The 19,700-nt window shown below is 39.5% G+C and overlaps 1 protein-coding gene across 1 annotated transcript in view; it reads right to left on the bottom strand.

Moving 5' to 3' along the window:
• Positions 1-19,700, bottom strand: part of LOC126184511 (ATP-binding cassette sub-family G member 8) — a 322,638-nt gene that overhangs the window by 43,604 nt on the left and 259,334 nt on the right. The window contains exons 13-14 of the mRNA XM_049926904.1: positions 11,414-11,597; positions 5,730-6,018 (exon numbers count right to left, since the gene is read on the bottom strand). Coding sequence (XP_049782861.1) covers positions 5,730-6,018; positions 11,414-11,597 — 473 coding nt within the window. The remainder of the gene's footprint in view (positions 1-5,729; positions 6,019-11,413; positions 11,598-19,700) is intronic.

The following is a 19,700-nucleotide window of genomic DNA, read 5'->3' as shown; positions in this document are numbered from 1 at the left end:
CCATAATGAATCCATGGACATCCCAGTGTATATTTGGTAGGTTAAAGTCACCTCCAGCTAGTATTGTATGCACTATGGACTGTGGACTTTCTTCGAATTGCTCTAGAACTATCACAGCAGAATTGGGGGGGCTGGTAAAAACATCCAACAATTAGCTTCATTTTACTTAGACCTGTTATACACAACCAGATAATTTCACTGTCACATTCATCTTTGACCTCAAAAGAGACAATATTTTTGTCAACTACAATGAAAACTCCCCCTCCTATGGTCTCTAATCTGTTTTTCCAATACACGTTCCACGACTCGCCAAATATCTCAGAGCAATCCACATTGTGTTTCAGCAAGCTCTTGGTCCTGAAAATAATTTGAGTGTGAGAACTTTCCTGGATGGAAGTAAATTTGGATACTCTATAATGAATACATTGACCATTTACTGACAAAATTTTGACAGTTGAAGTGTGTCTACTCTGAACATCCTCTAACTTCCCTTGCTGCACATCGACTGTTGAGTGTTCATCATAGTACCTCAAGCAACCACCTAGCCTTAAAAAAAGCCTCACATGCACTCCACAAGTACTGTAAAACCTGATTAACTGCTTCCTTTCTGTTGTGCACCCTGACCTGTCAAGGGGAGTCCTAAAAATCCCCAACTGATAATGCAGGTCTAAAAACCTGCAGCCGAGATGGTCACAGAGTCAACGGATCCTTTTGTTGGGACCCTCCACTTGGCTCCAAACCAAAGGACGCCGATCAACTGAGGGAACAATGTTGCAAATTTCTAGCTCTGATTGCAACCCACACATGAGGCCAGCAGCCTTTGCTGCTTCCATCAGCTGCCTGTATGAACTTAGGATGGCCTCAGAACCCATGTGCCAGGCATTGTTGGTGCCTAACTGAGCAACAACTTGCAGATGACTCCACCATGCATGCTCAATAGCTGCAGACCTGGAAGTATTAGTATGGAAATTCTCAGTAAAGAGAAAAATGTAGTATACAAAACCAAGGACATCGTACAGAGATGGGGAGACTATTGAAAAGAGCTATGTTATACAGATCACAAACCAACAACTCTGTAACTTGAATCCAAAACAATGTAAATGATGGTGAGAAAGGATCAACAATCATAATGGATAAAGTACAGAGCACAACAGCTGCAATGAAAAATGGGAAATGAGTAGGTACAGATACAAAACCAGGAGAAATATTAAAATGTTTGAACCAAGAGGGTGTAAGAGAAATACTGAGGTTATGTAATGAAGTATATGACTTTCTGACAATACTAATGATTCCAATACCAAAGAAACAAGCAACCACGAAATGCAGTGAACACAGTAGAGTTAGCCTCATTTCACATGCAACCAAAGTGATGTTAAGTATCATTAATAAAAGCCTGGAAGAGGTAATGGAGGAGATCCAGCTGAAGAGCAGTTTGGTTTTAGATGGAATACAGGCACAAGAGGTGCACTAGGACTCTTGCTAATTTTGGGAGAGAACAGTCTGAAGTTCAAATAGCTTACTGATTCAGGATTTTTTGAATAATCTCATTTTATAGTTAGTTAATCTTCTGTTAAAAGAAGCACATGTCAGAGCTAATTATGATACATGTACGACTCATCTGGATTTTCAAATTAATTTTAATCATGATAGTGAGTTGTATATTTTAATGTTATGCCTTATCCTTCAAGAGCAATTGTCACATCAATAACTTTCTCATCCCTAAGTCAAAATCCTTATCCACTGGCATTAGCAGCCGCTTAGTTTTCACACTCATCCACAGTATGCAGGTCCAACAACAGGAAGTTCTGGGGAAAAATCTAGCTGAATACCTATTATATCATTTTTGGGCAACTTAACATCATGAAGTAATTCACATACCTCACAAGCAGACAATCTGTGTTGTTGTCTAGCATGTAAAGCATGGTATTTACACAGTTTACTGTACACTATTTTTTACGCAATCTTGCAACAACAATCATCAATCACATAACAATGAAGTGCTTTATAGTGACTAAAGCAATTAGCAGTGGCTGGCACTGGACCTAAGACAAAGGCACAAAAGGATATAAATTCAACTAAATAACTAGGAATTACAATTATAAACACCTTAAATTGCAAAGAACACAGAAAATGTTGTGGGGAATGCAAACCAAAGTGTGCTTTTTATTGGCAGAACACTTAGAAGATGCAACATATCTACTAAAGGGACTGCCTACACTACACTTGTTCGTCCTCTTTTGGAGTACTGCTGGGTGGCATGGGATCCTTAGCAGATAGGATTAACAGAGTACACTGAGAAAGTTCAGAAAAGGGCAGCATGTTTTGGATTATAGAGAAGTAGGAGGGAGAGTGTCGTAGAAATCATTAAAACAAAGGTGTTTTTCACTGTAGCAGGATCTTCTCATGAAATTTCAATCACCAAGTCTCTCCTCCAAATGTGAAAATATTTTGTTGATGCCAACATTCTTGGGGGAAACCACCATCCTAATAAAATAAGGGGAATCAGAGCTCACACAAAAAATATACGTGTTCATTTTTTCCACCTGCTGTTCAAGAGTAGAGTAATAGAGAATTAGTGTGAAGGTAGTTCAATAATGAAACCTCTGGGGGGGGGGGGGGGGGGAGGAGTTGAGTGAGAGAGGGTGAAAGGTGGAAAATTATAATATCTGGTTTCCAATATTTATTTGATTATGGAGTAACTGTTTATTTTGTGCTAATGTTTTGTGTATAAGGAAATTTTCTTGGAAAGGGAGGAGGTGTCTGTCTTTACTGATTCTTACAATGTTGATACCTTTTTCAATAGCATTTGGTCTGTGGTATTCCTGTTTAAGATAGTCTGCAAATGTTCAATGGTTTTACCGTATTTCAGTGCTCTGACATGTTCTTTATATTTTGTGTCAAATGTCCTGCCTGTCATCCCAATGTATATTTTTTCACAGTCTCTGCAACTAAGCTGATAAGATTCCAGACTTTTGGTATCTCTCTGGTTTTGGTTTCAGTTTTGGGATGTGTTTTTGTATTGAGTTGTTTGTTTTGTAACCAATGTTTATGCCTTGTATTTTGAATATATTACCTGTTTCATGTGTGAATTTGTTATGGTAGGTATGTCATTTTTTTGTGGTTGTGCAGGTTGTATATTTATTTGTTATTTATTTACAACATGCTTCATTACATCACTTGTAATACTACATGTATGTATTGTGTGTGTGTGTTGGCGGTGTGTGTGTGGGGGGGGGGTGGGGGAGGGGTGTAGTGTAATGTTTGTGTTGTATGATGGTGATGATGATGACAGAAGCGAGAGGGTGAAACCCGGTGCTGGCACTTAGCCTACTCCTTGTGAATGGCACCAAGGGGGCTGCCAGGCTCAATGCCCCCATCCAACATGTCACTTCATGTGGCACTGGAGAGAGGTTTGTATTTAAACCAAGACACTGGCACAAAAAAGCCTTGTGATCAGAAACTTTATGCCACCACCACTCCTCCCCTTTCTGTGTTAAATGTAAAAAATGCATAGTTCTGCAAAGCAGCATAAAGTTAGACCACAATTATCAGTGCATAATGAAGAAAGAAACCAAAGATGTGCTTGCAGATGGTTTTTTCCACCACCAGGATTCGAACTGGTCAAGTGCCACCATGCAAGCATGTGTCAGCAGCCTCGGCCAAGGAGGCGGGTTGCAGGTTGTATGTGTTGATATGATTAGGTTAGGTTCTCTTTCATTATTTGTGTCTTTATTTTTTTGTTTAGTTTTTCTACTAGTGTTTCTTTGAGTCCGATTTTTTAACGCTATTTGTTTTATAATAGCCAGCTCTTCTCGGTAATCAGCAGTCTTTAAGGGGATCATTTTCAGTCATGTATCTGATTGCAGCTTCTTTCCGATTCTGTGGGTGGTTTGAGGTTGCATTTAAGATAGTATCTCTCCTTGTGGATTTTCTGTATATGTCTGAAATTTGAGTGTGTTTTCTCATTCTATCATGAACTTTATGTACCAGTGTATAGTATTTACCCCTTTGTGTAGTACTTTTATTTTATTTTTAGGTTCATATATCATGCATATTATGTTGTATATGTATCTGTACCAATAGATGATGTTATAGCTTTTCTTTGTTATTATGTCTTCAAATATTAATTTTTGTATGATTTATGAAAATGTTGGCTAGTGTTCCTGAAATAGGTGAACAAAAGGGCCTTTTCCATTCTTCACCATCTCTTACCCCCCCCCCCCCCCCACCCGCCCCCCCACCCAAATTTACTGCTACTATGCACTTATGTCCACTCATATTTGCCTCTACCTCCCCCACCTACCCACCAAAAAAAGCAAACAAAAAATAAAACTCCATTACTATTCTTTCACTAGTCTTACACAGTATTTAAATACACAGCAACATAATTATATGAATATAATAGAAGGAAACATTCCACGTGGGAAAAATATATATCTAAAAACAAAGATGATTTGACTTACCACACGAAAGCGCTGGCACGTCGATAGACACACAAACAAACACAAACATACACACAAAATTCTAGCTTTTGCAACCAACGGTTGCCTCGTCAGGAAAGAGGGAAGGAGAGGGAAAGACGAAAGGATTTGGGTTTTAAGGGAGAGGGTAAGGAGTCATCCCAATCCCGGGAGCGGAAAGACTTACCTTAGGCGGAAAAAAGGACGGGTATACACTCGCACACACACACATATCCATCCACACACATACAGACACAAGCAACAGTAACATAATTAAATAGAGTAACACACATGTAATGAACTACAGAGAGAGAAAAATATATATATCAAAGAAAAACTAGTGGCAATGTTGTCACCACTACAAAACACAATACATGCTTAAGAGTATAAAAATAAACTTTGAACAGTGAAGTATAAAACTGTCCTGTGTTAAATGTAAAAAATGCATCGTTCTGAAAAGCAGTGTACAATTAGACCACAATTATGAGAGCATAATGAAGAAAGAAACCAAAGATGTGCTAGAGGTGGCATTTTTTCATTTAGGCAAAAAACCAAGGAGAAATCACAATAAATAAAAACACAACACTTTGTTAATGAACCATTTTTCGATCTAAACAAAAAAAAATTATAAATATCTTTTAACACAGACTACTGATGATGGTTTACTTCAATAAAGTGACACACATCTGGTGAAAATAACATGCATTTTCTTGCAGTTGTAATGACGTAACAAAAATACCCTCAGGAATGCAACATTAAACACCAAAGGTCAATGTTTGATTACAGTATCTCTCGAGAGCCAGAGCTGCATGACTTACTGTTTACCTTTTCCCTTTCTCTGTTTTCTCATTAGTTATTTAGATGAAACCTGTTACTGAAACTTTGATGTTGTGTTAGGAAAAGTGCATTTTTGCTTGTGGCTTTTAGGAAAACCATGTTTTTATTATTGTTGTTGCCACATGATTCACATCTGCTGAGATTTTGTTTCAGTACTCAGTTTTCCAAGATACTATACATAGTATGTGTGAATCACTATGTAAAATACAATATTCTTCAACTTACCCATGTCTGGCTCTAGAAAAATCCCAACTAGTATCAACAACAATCATTTATATGCCATACAGATCTATTACTTTTACGTCCCTACTCATTGCACAGCTCCCTATACACTTATATCCAGAAATTAAATAATTAATTAGGAGAATGGTCATGAAAATACATTATTGGCTAAAGCACTCTCATAGTAAGCAAAAAGATAATACAACTAACCTTTGTCACAATGTAAATCAGCCTGCTGTACAAGTGATCTCGTATGTCACGGTACACTGACCATCTTTCCCGCCTCACATTACCGAGTGACAACTGGAGAAGTACTGGCCAAATAGCAACACATGCAACAGCATAGTGAAATCCTTGTCTGTCACCAAGTACTAGCTGGGGGTCTGTATTTGGAAGATCGAAGAAAATTGCTCCCAGTATAACTGACATCACAGCTGCTACCAGTAGCTGTGTGCACCACTGAATCAGACTCAAAGGCTGGGTATATATTAGTGCACGCCTGAAAGTATGAAAAACTACAGTTGGTATCTCTCTAAAAAGAATAAATTCCATGCTTTTATGTTTACATCATTGCCATATATCTGCAAACTGAGCTGACAAATATGTAAATGAAATAATTCTACATACTGAATTACATCACTAATGAATAGTTACATTAATGGGTGTTTTTACAAAACTGAGAGATACAGGGAAGATGATTATAAAACAGGATACATGAGGGTTTGATGTGGTCTATCCAAAGGAACAGATATTTAAGTGAAACTTATATATTCTACAGAACAGTGGTAGTTTTGAGATTTGAAGGGCATACAAAGCTTCCTACATAAGGTCATGTATCAGAAATGCATTATATAAACTCTCTTACAGTAAGACAGAAACATATTCACAATTGCAAACATGATTAGACTTCAGCTGCACAACTGATTACTGTAAATGAAAATTTGCACCAGATCAGGACTCAAATGCAGATTTTCTGCTTATCACAAGCACTTCAACTATCCAAGCATGCTTCCAGGACTGACTCGAACTTCCATATGTCACTGTGTGTCTATGTCCTGCACTCACACAGCTGCTAACTCCCACACAAGGTGAGATTGTTGCAGCTTTGTTTAGGCTTGAAATACTAGTAGACGTGTCTGTGTTATATGGTATACTATGCCATGTCCTTCAGACATGCATGCATGCATGTGCAATTGCAAATATATTTTTTTCATTTCATACACCTGTTGATCACCAGTGTCTGTTCCTTGCATGCATGCCTGAAGTACATTGCACAGTATACCATATAATACAGACACTGCAAATAGTATTTCTTATGGTAGATTGACATCCCGCAATATGCGTTAGGACATACTTTTGCTTTACATAAATAGCAAGAAATTATTTCTGTCACAGCTACCCTCCATCCTCATCTTCACATACCTAAAAGCACACCTTGTGGGGAAGCACAGGCAAACAGTCTCTCCCTTCCCCAAAAATCCCATCCTCCATCTTAACCACCAAACACTTGTGTGAACAAACACAAACACGTACACATCTGTACATGAATAATGTATGTATATGTCCACAAAACCTCCTCTCTCTCTTTCTCTCTCTCTCTCTCTCTCACTCACTCTCTCACTCTCTCTCTCTCTCTCTCTCTCTCTCTCTCTGGTATAGCTGCTGATGTCTCGAGTCCAAGAACTGCTACTCTTCATGCTAGTCTATCCTGGTTAAGTCTCTTCACCTTTGTGTAAGTACTCCAACTTACTTACTATAGTGAGGCCTTCGTCACACTCTCTACAATTTTTTATCTCCACACGTACTTCTGCCATTACCAAATTACAGATTCAGGATTGTAATCATTTAACTTTCATTGTGCAGTAGCAGGCTTTCTGTCATCTAATGTAGAAGCACATTTTCTTAACAAAATTTTGCTATCTTTGACTCAAGTCAAAGTGGTCCCATACTCAGGAATTGAGTGCAGGGGGGCAGATGCAGGAAGGTGTTATTGCCAAGGTCCTAATGAAGGTAGTTTGCCATTGCCATCCTCTGACTTGTTCTGAAGTGCTAAGTAGTTCAGCGTCAAGCTAGTGCACTTTATTTTGATGGACTGCATATTCTGATGAATGATAGATAAATCTGAGCAAATTTTCAAGGAGTTTGTGCACTCCAATGTGGTATACTCTATTTTCTGCATAAACGATAAAGAAATCTCTAAGCTGGTAGAGATACTTTTAAGAGAGGGGAGCCTGTTGTCATGGTTGATGCTAAAAAATGGCCTAGTTCTCCCACCCATGACAACAGCTATTTGAGCATGTGTGGCTTCACACCCACCCACTATACTCTCACTAATCAACTCAACCAACCTCCCTTTCTCAGTCCTGATGAGGTGCGTGCAGACCATGCTTAGTGTAACACCATCTCCTGATAGCCCCACCGACAACACAGGAACGTGTGCCCAGTCAGCAATCATCAGCGTCATTTCCAGCCCCACACTGACTCACTGCACAGGGCTGCCAAGATAAGGCTAATCATGCTGCCAGAACAGCTCTACCAAGCTCGCATTGGTGGTATCAATTAGGGAAGCTATCTTACTCAGGTCACCTATACTGTACACCCTATCCGTATCCAAGCTTTCCCCAGCCCCATCCACTATAACTACCCAATCACCTTTTGGAATACCTTACATAAAGGCACTATACCCTATATCACCTGACTTGGCCCAGCACTTGGCTTGAAAATGCCAATGACTTAATACTGCTCACCTAATTTCTCCTGAAGTTGAGGGCCTACACCTCTACCATGACTGCTATTTAGCAGCAGAACTCTCTTCTGACTGCCAGTTTTCCACCCCCCACCTCACCACTGCCTTCCCTCATCCGCACCAACACTCTCCAAGTACATGAGATCACATATCATTTCCAATGGTTCTCTGAAACATAATACTTGGGTATTACCACCATGCCACTCAACATGACACACTGACACATTGTTGTCACTGTAGTAGCATCTGATAAGAGTGTGACAATCACTTTGGGTCAAGCTGAAATTAGATCTCTAACAACATTACATTTTTCTCCTCAGCATGCCTGTACTAATGTTATGTACCCATTGCAGTCTGAGGCATTAGTGTCGTTTGGGCAGTGGAATACAATACAATGCAAAGGCATGCATGCCATCTTATGAAGTCATCATCAGTTATCAATGCAAAAATTATGACACTCCAGCCAACACTTTAGATGAAGTTCTAAGGTCCATAATAATCATAAAGATCAGATGGCAGTAATCCAATATATGATGCAGTACTTACTCTCACTGCATACTATCCTCTTCAATCCACTGGTTTCACACACGCATTGCTGTCATAGCAGTATGTCCTCCACGAGCCGAAATGTCATAATATGACAAACACATTTTCAAGTGACAGATATTCTGCCCATTTGAATTCATTCACTTGCTGGTTTTGCAATCATTGATTGTGAGGAAACATTTCATCTGAGGTGTTTTTAGAAACTGAGATTTATGTAATATTGACTTTTCCTGTTATTCAAAAGAGAGCTTTGCTGGTCCTACATATACACAACTCCTCTGCAATCTTAATTATTTATTCAATCTTAATTATTTATCTGGGTCTACCCCTCGATAAGAATTTAATCTGGAACACACATACTGAGTACCTGTGCAGCAAACTGGGTAGCTTTGCATGTGCCATGCATATATTATCAAGTGCTACTAACACGTCCACTCGCAAAGTAGCATATCTAAGTTACTTTGAATCAGTGATAAGATATGGCATTATTTTGTGGGGGAGCTCCAATAATATATCTCGTGTACTGATGCTGCTGAAGAAAATTATCAGAAATATGTGCACTGCACAGCGAAGAGAATCATGACATCCATTATTACAGAAACTAAAAATTTTGACTGTCCCCTCCCTATACATGGCATGCATGCCATCTTATGAAGTCATCATCAGTTATCAATGCAAAAATTATGACACTCCAGCCAACACTTTAGATGAAGTTCTAAGGTCCATAATAATCATAAAGATCAGATGGCAGTAATCCAATATATGATGCAGTACTTACTCTCACTGCATACTATCCTCTTCAATCCACTGGTTTCACACACACATTGCTGTCATAGCAGTATGTCCTCCACGAGCCGAAATGTCATAATATGACAAACACATTTTCAAGTGACAGATATTCTGCCCATTTGAATTCATTCACTTGCTGGTTTTGCAATCATTGATTGTGAGGAAACATTTCATCTGAGGTGTTTTCAGAAACTGAGATTTATGTAATATTGACTTTTCCTGTTATTCAAAAGAGAGCTTTGCTGGTCCTACATATACACAACTCCTCTGCAATCTTAATTATTTATTCAATCTTAATTATTTATCTGGGTCTACCCCTCAATAAGAATTTAATCTGGAACACACATACTGAGTACCTGTGCAGCAAACTGGGTAGCTTTGCATATGCCATGCATATATTATCAAGTGCTACTAACACGTCCACTCGCAAAGTAGCATATCTAAGTTACTTTGAATCAGTGATAAGATATGGCATTATTTTGTGGGGGAGCTCCAATAATATATCTCGTGTACTGATGCTGCTGAAGAAAATTATCAGAAATATGTGCACTGCACAGCGAAGAGAATCATGACATCCATTATTACAGAAACTAAAAATTTTGACTGTCCCCTCCCTATACATATATTAGCTAATGATATTTTTACACAACAAACTGGAATTGTTCATAAAAAACCAATTTGATTATACATACAGTACAAAGAATACAGATAATTTTATGCTTCCTGCCCATAGATTGAAATTGTATGCTCAGACCCCACAATATATGGGCATGAAAGTCTACAACAAACTTAAAGGCAAAAACATTCTAAACATGGAACTAGGGATACTAAAAAAGAAGTTACAGGAAATTCTTATACACAAATGTTATTACTCATTAGAAGAGTTCATGGAAGATGAACTGATAATTTGACCAGAATACAACTGCAAATTAGCATTATATTGTGAAAAAAACAAATTGTCCATTATCAAGAAAGATATTTACCTATGCTGGAAAATAAGAAAATATAGATACTGCTACATAGACTAAATATAGTTTTAAAAATTATTATTAGATTCTAGTTTGTAATTTTTGACATGTCTCCTGTACCATAATCACGATTTGTAAGTGTATGTTATGAGACTAATAAATCACAATTCACAGTTGCTGATGCACTATTCTACACATCATCTTCGTTTGAATCCGGTTGGATTATTTTTCTGGGTGTCACAATCTTCACAAACATCAGTGTTCATCTTAACAGATATGTACACAAGTCACAATGACACTACCTATTTTATATATAACTTCAGTCAAGGCTGATACAGTTTCACAAATATGCTAGAGAAGAACTGTTCAGTTGCCACTATATCATCTTGACTTGGAACCCCTTACCCTCTTCCAGTCTCCTCTATACTGAATCTAACAATCAGCATGATTTGTAGAAATGTAGGACCTTTCATACTTGGAAGTATGTTCACTAAAATAGAACAACCTACTTACCATATAGTATTCCTTCTTCTTTACTTTATGCAATGGCTTCTGCAAATTTAGCTCAAAGTTACTTTCCAGTTAACTTACACAAACTTATACCAAATGCAGTAAAAATATACCACTAAGCCATATGGAAAATCAGTCCAATGTTTGGTTAGCTGAGTAAGGAGAGACACTTAAAACACCCCAGAAGGACCAATACACATATTAAATGTTAGTCACTGCTTACTACAGGTTTTCATTTTCCAAATCTCATTAATTGGACATTTAATTTATGTATCATATCATGTAAACAAGTAACATACTAGAGAATATTAAGTTCAAACAAATTCATAACTCACAGTAACAGCATAAAAATTTGTGTACAGCAGTTTGCCTGCTTTACACTTGCTGGCAAAGCCACTGGAGGCCCTGGATCAGATAAAGGTTCTTGCCTCCGCCTAAACAATTCTGCAAGTTGCTCTATCCTCTGACTTGACTCAAGCATTGCCTCAGCAGATAAGTCATCCAATGTCACAAGGTCAACTGAAAAATCATTTATGCAAACGAACACCATTATTTTCATATAATAATATTCAACATAAGCAGTAGTATACTATTACCATTTTAATCAAAATAAAAAGAAGTGAGGACTGTCATCTTGTGCTCAGTAAAACATGTCAAATGTTGTGACATAATATAATTAATAGAACTGAACTGTAATAAAATTTCCTAATATCATAAGTTTATTACACAGTCTGTAAGTCACTTACTCACTTGACTGATTTAAATTCAAAATTTTTTAATATATAAATATGATATCAATCTATAAACTATTCATATGCAAGTAATATTCTGTTGAATTCACATGCAAGGATTATCACAAACTGTACAGATGTTATAAGCACTTAACCCAGTTTTTAAGGTCCCATAGAATGTAATCTGCCAATAGCAATGTCAATGGCTATTGTATGAGTCTAACTTCACAAATTATGATCACAATAAGCAACAGACACAGGATTTTAAAACATATACATACATGCAACAAAGATACATGTCTATCTTCTATTACTTGCGAATTGGAATTGCAAATCAAGTTGTAGGGGAACTAGCTTGATAATTTGACTTGGTACAGTAACATTCCAGTTCAAAGACATGAATGTTGTTACTTCACAATGAAAATACTGAAAAACATTTCTTTAAGGGTGGGAATGATGATTTACATTTAAGACCATTATATGTATTGACAATGGAAAGGCGAAAGAAGTGATTGTGCTGAGAGAGGGCAATGGAACACAATAGTAAAGTGTGAAAATAAATTGATGGTATGCACATTGTGAAATTAATAGTATGATGTTAAGGAGAGGGAGAATGAAGTATCTACCTCAATGAACAAGAAAGAAAGTTGGCACAATAAATTGATAATATGGATAAACATGTTATTAGTCAGCAAAGGCTGTTATATTATGAACAGTACAGGGAAATGTCAAATATGTTACATCTTATCTTTTAGCTGGAAAGAACTGGATTTCAATGATAGCAAGAAATTACTGGGAATAGCTCATCTATAAAAGGGATTAGCTTTAGGTTTTAAAAGATGCCAGGAAAAGCAAGTGCTCATATGTGAATGACTGGATGCAGTTGCAAAAATGGCATACATCACTATATTTTTTAGGAAAGTATCATTCATCAAAACTGAAATGGCTATGGGTTAATTTATACATAACATAGATTCATACGCATTACACTTTGAATAAATGCTTAACTGTTGCACATGCAGCGATCACATGAGTTTCATTCAAGATTTACTGCCTGTATATAATTCAATAAGCTACGCTTCAAACTATAAGTTATAAATGGACAGCAAAAACTTTAAAAATGAATGTAAAGAGCCAGCTTATTCCAGGAGTACTTTCTAAAAGTACGGTCATTTCCAATAACACTCCTTATTAAAATGAGCTGGGAAATAAACCACCCAATTCCAGTCTGCTGAAACTCAGTCTTACCCAGGCAGTAACCATACATACTGTAACACAGATTTACAAAAATCTCAACAGTTAGTGGTTGCTAAGTAGCATCAATCATCTCATGTTATTCCATTGCTAAAATTTTGCATTCAAATGGATTTATTCCTCTCTAATTGCTGTCACACCATTCAGACCAAACCCCCATAGAAATGATCTGAAATTTTGAGATGAATAAGACCCAGAGCCATAATATGTCAAAGCATTTTGCTTATGGAGATGTAATTATTAAACAAATAAATAACTGCTTCTATGATATATTAGAAGACTGGAGAACAACAGTGAGTCATGCTAAAAAAGTGTTGAATGACTACAAGAGGGAAGATGGCCTGATGGAAAAAAACTCTGAAAATTTAAATGGTTGTTAGAAAAAAGATTTTATTATGACCCAGGCAAATACTAGATGACAGATAAAAATTCCAAAAATAGTGACATCACCACTGAAGGTTGTTCTCCAGACGCTGCCAGCAAAGAATCTTTAACAGCTGAGGTAACATAAATGCATATCTTCTTAGTTACATTCAAAATGAGCATTCAATTCCATTGGGAACCTCAGCATTTAGCTTGATTTTTAATATTGTTTGATACACAAAATTTTAAAAATGCTTTCAGTTTCTTCTTCTCTACACTTCTGATGTTCCTTGGCTCACTTCAGTACAATACTGCTCAGTGACGTGTAGTCAACGGGAGCAAGGTAAGCACTGCTTATCCAGCATAAACTGGAAACAGCGCTAAAACTAATTGAAACACCGAAGATTGAAACCATCCCTTGATTGAGTTGACAAATGTAATATGCAATATTTTTGCATTGGTGCTACTGATTTTGCATGATTTTCAGCAAACTTTGTAACTTCATGTTCACTATGAGTTAAGATTCAATCTGAAGACCTATGTTTTCTGAGTGGTTTGTACAAGTGGCCTCTGGAGCTCTATGATGTGTGGCTAACTGCTGTTCCCAGGTATCAGGTTCTGGGCCTGACTGTGAGGTTATAGGAACTAAAAGCTGTATTTTCCTCTCTGGTGCTGTAGATAACATGGTCTTGGGTAAGTTAAATGACTAATTGCAAATGTGGTACATAGTATTATATTATCTCTGTTCTGTCACAGCAGCCTTAACAGTCTAAAATATACATTGCATGGGTACATTGTAGTTGGTGGGAAAGTAAACAACTGGACTTGGTATGTATCCTAGTGCTGAGCACAGAAAGCACGGACACCTAAGCAAAGCAGTGGCTGTGTGACTATTCAGTCTGTGGGATTTTGCTGCACAACTCTGCAATCCACAGTTTCCAAGAAAGAAACATAATAAAGGGCATCCATTAAAGAATATCCCAGTTTCAGTGGTATATTATAACAGTTTAATTTTGACTATTTACAACAAATCACACATCAAACTGAAGGTAAACTAACCCAGATTTTCATAAAAATGTTCAACATGTGCATCTTCAGTTATGTGACACATATTTAATCTACATTTACATGGATACTCTACAAATCACATTTAAGTGCCTGGCAGAGGGTTCATTGAACCAGCTTCACAATATTTCTCTATTATTCCAGTCACAAACAGCAATCAGAAGATACAAACACCTGTATCTTTCTGTGCCAGCTCTGATTTCCCTTATTTTATTATGATGATCATTTCTCCCTATATAGGCCGATGCCAACAAAATATTTTCACATTTGGAGAAGAAAGCAGGTGATTAAAAAATTTCATGAGAAGATCCCGCCACGACAAGAAACGCCTTTGTTCTAATAATGTTCACCCCAAATCCTGTATCATGTCTGTGACACACTTTCCCCAATTTCTCAATAATATAACATGTGCTGCCTCTCTTTGAACTTTTTCAATGTACTCCATTAACCATATCTGGTAAGAACGCCACAGTGCACAGCAGTACTCCAAAAGAGGACAGACAAGTGTAGTATAGGCAGCCTCTTTAGTAGATATGTTGCATCTTCTAAGTGTACTGCCCATAAAACACAGTCTTTGATTCACCTTCCTCACAACATTTTCTATGTCTTCTTCCCAATTTAAGTTGTTTGTAATTGTAATTGCTAGGTATTTAGTCGAATTTACAGTCTTCAGACTTGACTCATTTATCCTGTAATCAAAGTTCAATGCATTCCTTTTAGCATTCATGTGGATGACCTAACACTTTTCATTATTTAGGGTCAACTGACAATTTTTGCACCATACAGACATCTTTTCTAAATTGTTTTGCAATTTGTTTTGATCTTCTGGTGTCTTTACTAGGTAGTAAAATGACAGCATCATCTGCATACAACCTAAGACTGCTGCTCAGATTGTCTCCTAAATTGTTTATATAGATAAGGAACATCCAACCTAAAATCCAATTCTTCCCACACTTTGGCTAAAAACTCCATAGTAATGGACGCAATAGCCCCTTCAATTCTATGTCTTAACTCTGGCAGATCATTAGGTAGTGGCAGAGCATAGACACTGCTGTGTCCACCAGAGGTGACACATGGAACATAAGCTTGTATAAAATGAACAGAAAGTTTATTGTATCACACATAAACAATCTTCTTCAACGTGAGTTAGTTTGGAACACAATAACTGAAAGCAAATCACTTCTTGAATACTGAAAGAACAACAATAACACCTGAAGGTTGAAGGCCTGAAAATGTCACAGTAAACTGAAACTTCGAAAATCCAATGTTCATACACTAAGTTTGCCACACTCAAAGCCTGGAAGGGACATGCAAAAGTTAAAGTTCTGAGGAAACAAACAAAAGTTAAAGTCCCAAACAGATGCACAGAAGTTTAAGTCTGGCATATTGCTGATGAAAAACAAAGACAAATATTACAAAGTCAATCACTGGTTATGGTGTTAGAGGCGTCTGTTTGTTGTAGATGCCACAAATGTATATGTCTGTAGCTGGTATTTCCTGGAGGTGGAGGTCAACATGGACAGTGTTGTCATCATAGTGCCAGCTCCAGAGTGAGATCCTGATTGTAGGAATGCTTACACAATCAGCACCTGGCCAAGGAAACTCACTCAATGTGAACTTCTGCAATGTAGTCCAGGTGCCAGCCTAAATATTGCCTGGGCACCAGGATACTACATGTACTACTTCTGGTCCCTTGGCCTGCAGAGAAGATAAGGTCTGTGGGGCCAATGACCTCTGTTGGCAGTTGGGCTGCTGCCTAGTCACCTGGAGGAGTGTGGCCATCCCTTGTCTGCCATCTGAAGAGCTGTCCCCTGTGAGGTCTGTGCCTGGATAACCCATATGTGTTGTTGGTTGCTGGCTGTGCAGGTGCAAAGACTTGACACAGAATTCCTCCCCCTCCCAGCCCCCTCCTACCCCTCAGAAGGGGAGGAGAGAGAGGTGTAGCACATTTCAACAGTGCTGGAAGGGGCTGGGTACCTGCTGGATTGAGGGCAGCTGGGGGCTGAGGGCTACCTCCATTGGTGCTGGCGATAGTGTGGCATGTGTAGCAGCTGAGCCCCCCCCCCCCCCCCCCTTGAGGGAGTCAGCTGCAGGCTGGACTTGAGACAGACCAGCTATGTCTGGGACTGGCATTGCGGAGGACCCCATCTCTGGAAGAAACAATGATAGTAGATTACCAAACCCAGGTAGAGGACCAAGGCAAGGCCACAATTGGTTAATGTGCCTATGGCACACTGTGCCATCCTGAAGTGTCGCCTCGGCCGTGGGCCAGCCCAGAAGATTAAAACCAACTACTGGAAATCTATAGCGGTATTGGTGACCTTGGTGAAGACAAGGGCCCATACAGAATCTTGGAGAGAGAAATTGTGGCAGCTGGATCACAAAGAGGGAATTGGGGTGCGGGGGAGTGTGGGCACTGATGATGGATATAGATAATTCCAACTAATGTGGTTGGCCATGGAATTTTTCTGCTGGAGTTGACCTGTACTGTGGAGTGGACCCAATACAAAGCCAGAAATGCATAAGAGCCTCATACTAAGGGCGATGGCAGTGGAGATTGGACGGGGGATTTAAAGGTATGGATGACACATTTGGTGATAACACTAGAAGCAAAGCGGAAGGGCACACTATGTATCAGTGCTATGCCATTTGTTTTTCAAAAAGCAGTGTAAGCAAATTGAGGGCCATTACCTGGGAGCCCTTCAGTTGAAAAAATGCGGATTGTGTTTGAATTGTGTGCCCTGCAAACATGGTAGACATGTGAAACACAGGGGAAGCCACCACCAGCATCCGTGGTGATAAACCAGGAGTACCCAAAGAAGGAACCTGCAAAATTCAGGTGCAGCCAAGATCAGGGGGCAGACGTGTCTGGCCAAGGAAAAGACAATGTGGAGGAGTGGCCAGCTTGCTCTGGCATGTAGGGCAGGAGGTAGCTCTGAGACTGATCGCCATGTTCAAACCCCGCTAGCAAACATGTTGGCAGGCATGGCACTTTTGAGAGCAAAATATCCCAGGGCCCAATGTACAAGAGAGACAAGATATGCTGCTGGAGGGCCGCTGGAACCACAGCCCTTGTGGGCTCGTTGTCTCCCTGGGCAGGAGCACATTGTTCAGGGTGGAAAGCTCCTTCCGGCAGATACCAGTAGTCCTGGACCTCCAGGTGTCACAGCTGCTTGTAGTCTGGTGGCCAACAGCATTGCTCCAGGTGGGGTACCTCACAGAGTACTGGGTCCTCAGTGTTGTAACGAGCAGCAAAATTGGCATCCAGAGGGAGGCTGGCCAGTGCTACCTCAGTGGCAACATCCAGGTGGAAGCAGACTTTGGGACCTGTGTCAAAGACAGGGCCCTGGCTCAAGGACAGAAAGAAGGACATCAGCATTAGTATGTCAGGTTACTGAATGGTATTGAATGTCATAATTATCACTTGAAAGAAACAGAGCCCATCGCTAAAGGTAGTGTGCCATTTTGGTTGGAATATTTGTCGACACTTTGAAAAGAGGAAGGAAGGGCTTGTGGTCTATGAAGAGAGTAAAATGGCGGCCATAGACATAGTGATGAAACATTTTTATACCAAGTACAATTGTTGGGGCTTCTTTTTCTATTTGACTGCAGTTATAGTATGCAGTGGAGAGAGTCTTTGACATAAATGCAATTGGTTGCTCCACCCCACCCTACCCCACCCCATCAATAACATGTAAAATTACAGCCCCCAAGCCATAGTCTGATGCATCAGCTGCCAAGATAAGGGTTTGGCAGGGCTATATATCATGAGGGACATGAGGTAGAGGATGGTATGTTCCAAGACCCAGAAGGCTTTATTACATGCTGGGATCCATTGCCAGTGAAGAATTTTGTGTAAGAGATGGTGTAAGGGTTCTAAAATGGCTCCTGCATGTCGAATAAATTTACAGTAACAACTGAATTGCCCCAACACTGATTTCAGCTGGCTGGTGTTGGTGGGGGCTGGAATTTTCTGCACAGCCTGAGTATATTGTGGAGTAAAGCGGATGTCTGATGCACTAAAAACATGGCCCAAGTCTCCCACTCCATGACAAAGAAAACAGCACTTGCCTTTATTGGATTTTAAGTGAGGTTGTTGGAGGACTGTGAGCAGTGTGTGTAGGTTGTTAGCTGAGCCCTGGGCATCCTTGCCTGTGGTGAAAATGTTGTCTAAATACGAGGTGCATTCAAGTTCTAAGGCCTCCGATTTTTTTTCTAATTAACTACTCACCCAAAATCGATGAAACTGGCATTACTTCTCAACGTAATCGCCCTGCAGATGTACACATTTTTCACAACGCTGATGCCATGATTCCATGGCAGCGGCGAAGGCTTCTTTAGGAGTCTGTTTTGACCACTGGAAAATCGCTGAGGCAATAGCAGCACGGCTGGTGAATGTGCAGCCACGGAGAGTGTCTTTCATTGTTGGAAAAAGCCAAAAGTCACTAGGAGCCAGGTCAGGTGAGTAGGGAGCATGAGGAATCACTTCAAAGTTGTTATCATGAAGAAACTGTTGCGTAACGTTAGCTCGACGTGCGGGTGCGTTGTCTTGGTGAAACAGCACACGTGCAGCCCTTCCCGGACGTTTTTGTTGCAGTGCAGGAAGGAATTTGTTCTTCAAAACATTTTCGTAGGATGCCCTGTTACCGTAGTGCCCTTTGGAACGCAAAGGGTAAGGATTATGCCCTCGCTGTCCCAGAACATGGACACCATCATTTTTTCAGCACTGGCGGTTACCCGAAATTTTTTTGGTGGCGGTGACTCCGTGTGCTTCCATTGAGCTGACTGGCGCTTTGTTTCTGGATTGAAAAATGGCATCCATGTCTCATCCATTGTCACAACCGACGAAAAGAAAGTCCCATTCATGCTGTCGTTGTGCGTCAACATTGCTTGGCAACATGCCACACGGGCAGCCATGTGGTCGTCCGTCAGCATTTGTGGCACCCACCTGGATGACACTTTTCGCATTTTCAGGTCGTCATGCAGAATTGTGTGTACAGAACCCACAGAAATGCCAACTCTGGAGGCGCTCTGTTCAACAGTCATTCAGCGATCCCCCAAAACAATTCTCTCCACTTTCTCGATCATGTTGTCAGACCGGCTTGTGCGAGCCCGAGGTTGTTTCGGTTTGTTGTCATACGATGTTCTGCCTTCATTAAACTGTCGCACCCATGAACGCACTTTCGACACATCCATAACTCCATCACCA

This window comes from Schistocerca cancellata, chromosome 4 (assembly GCF_023864275.1).
Source record: "Schistocerca cancellata isolate TAMUIC-IGC-003103 chromosome 4, iqSchCanc2.1, whole genome shotgun sequence".
Classification (NCBI taxonomy): domain Eukaryota; kingdom Metazoa; phylum Arthropoda; class Insecta; order Orthoptera; family Acrididae; genus Schistocerca; species Schistocerca cancellata.
This window is presented reverse-complemented; position numbering and strand designations above follow the sequence as displayed.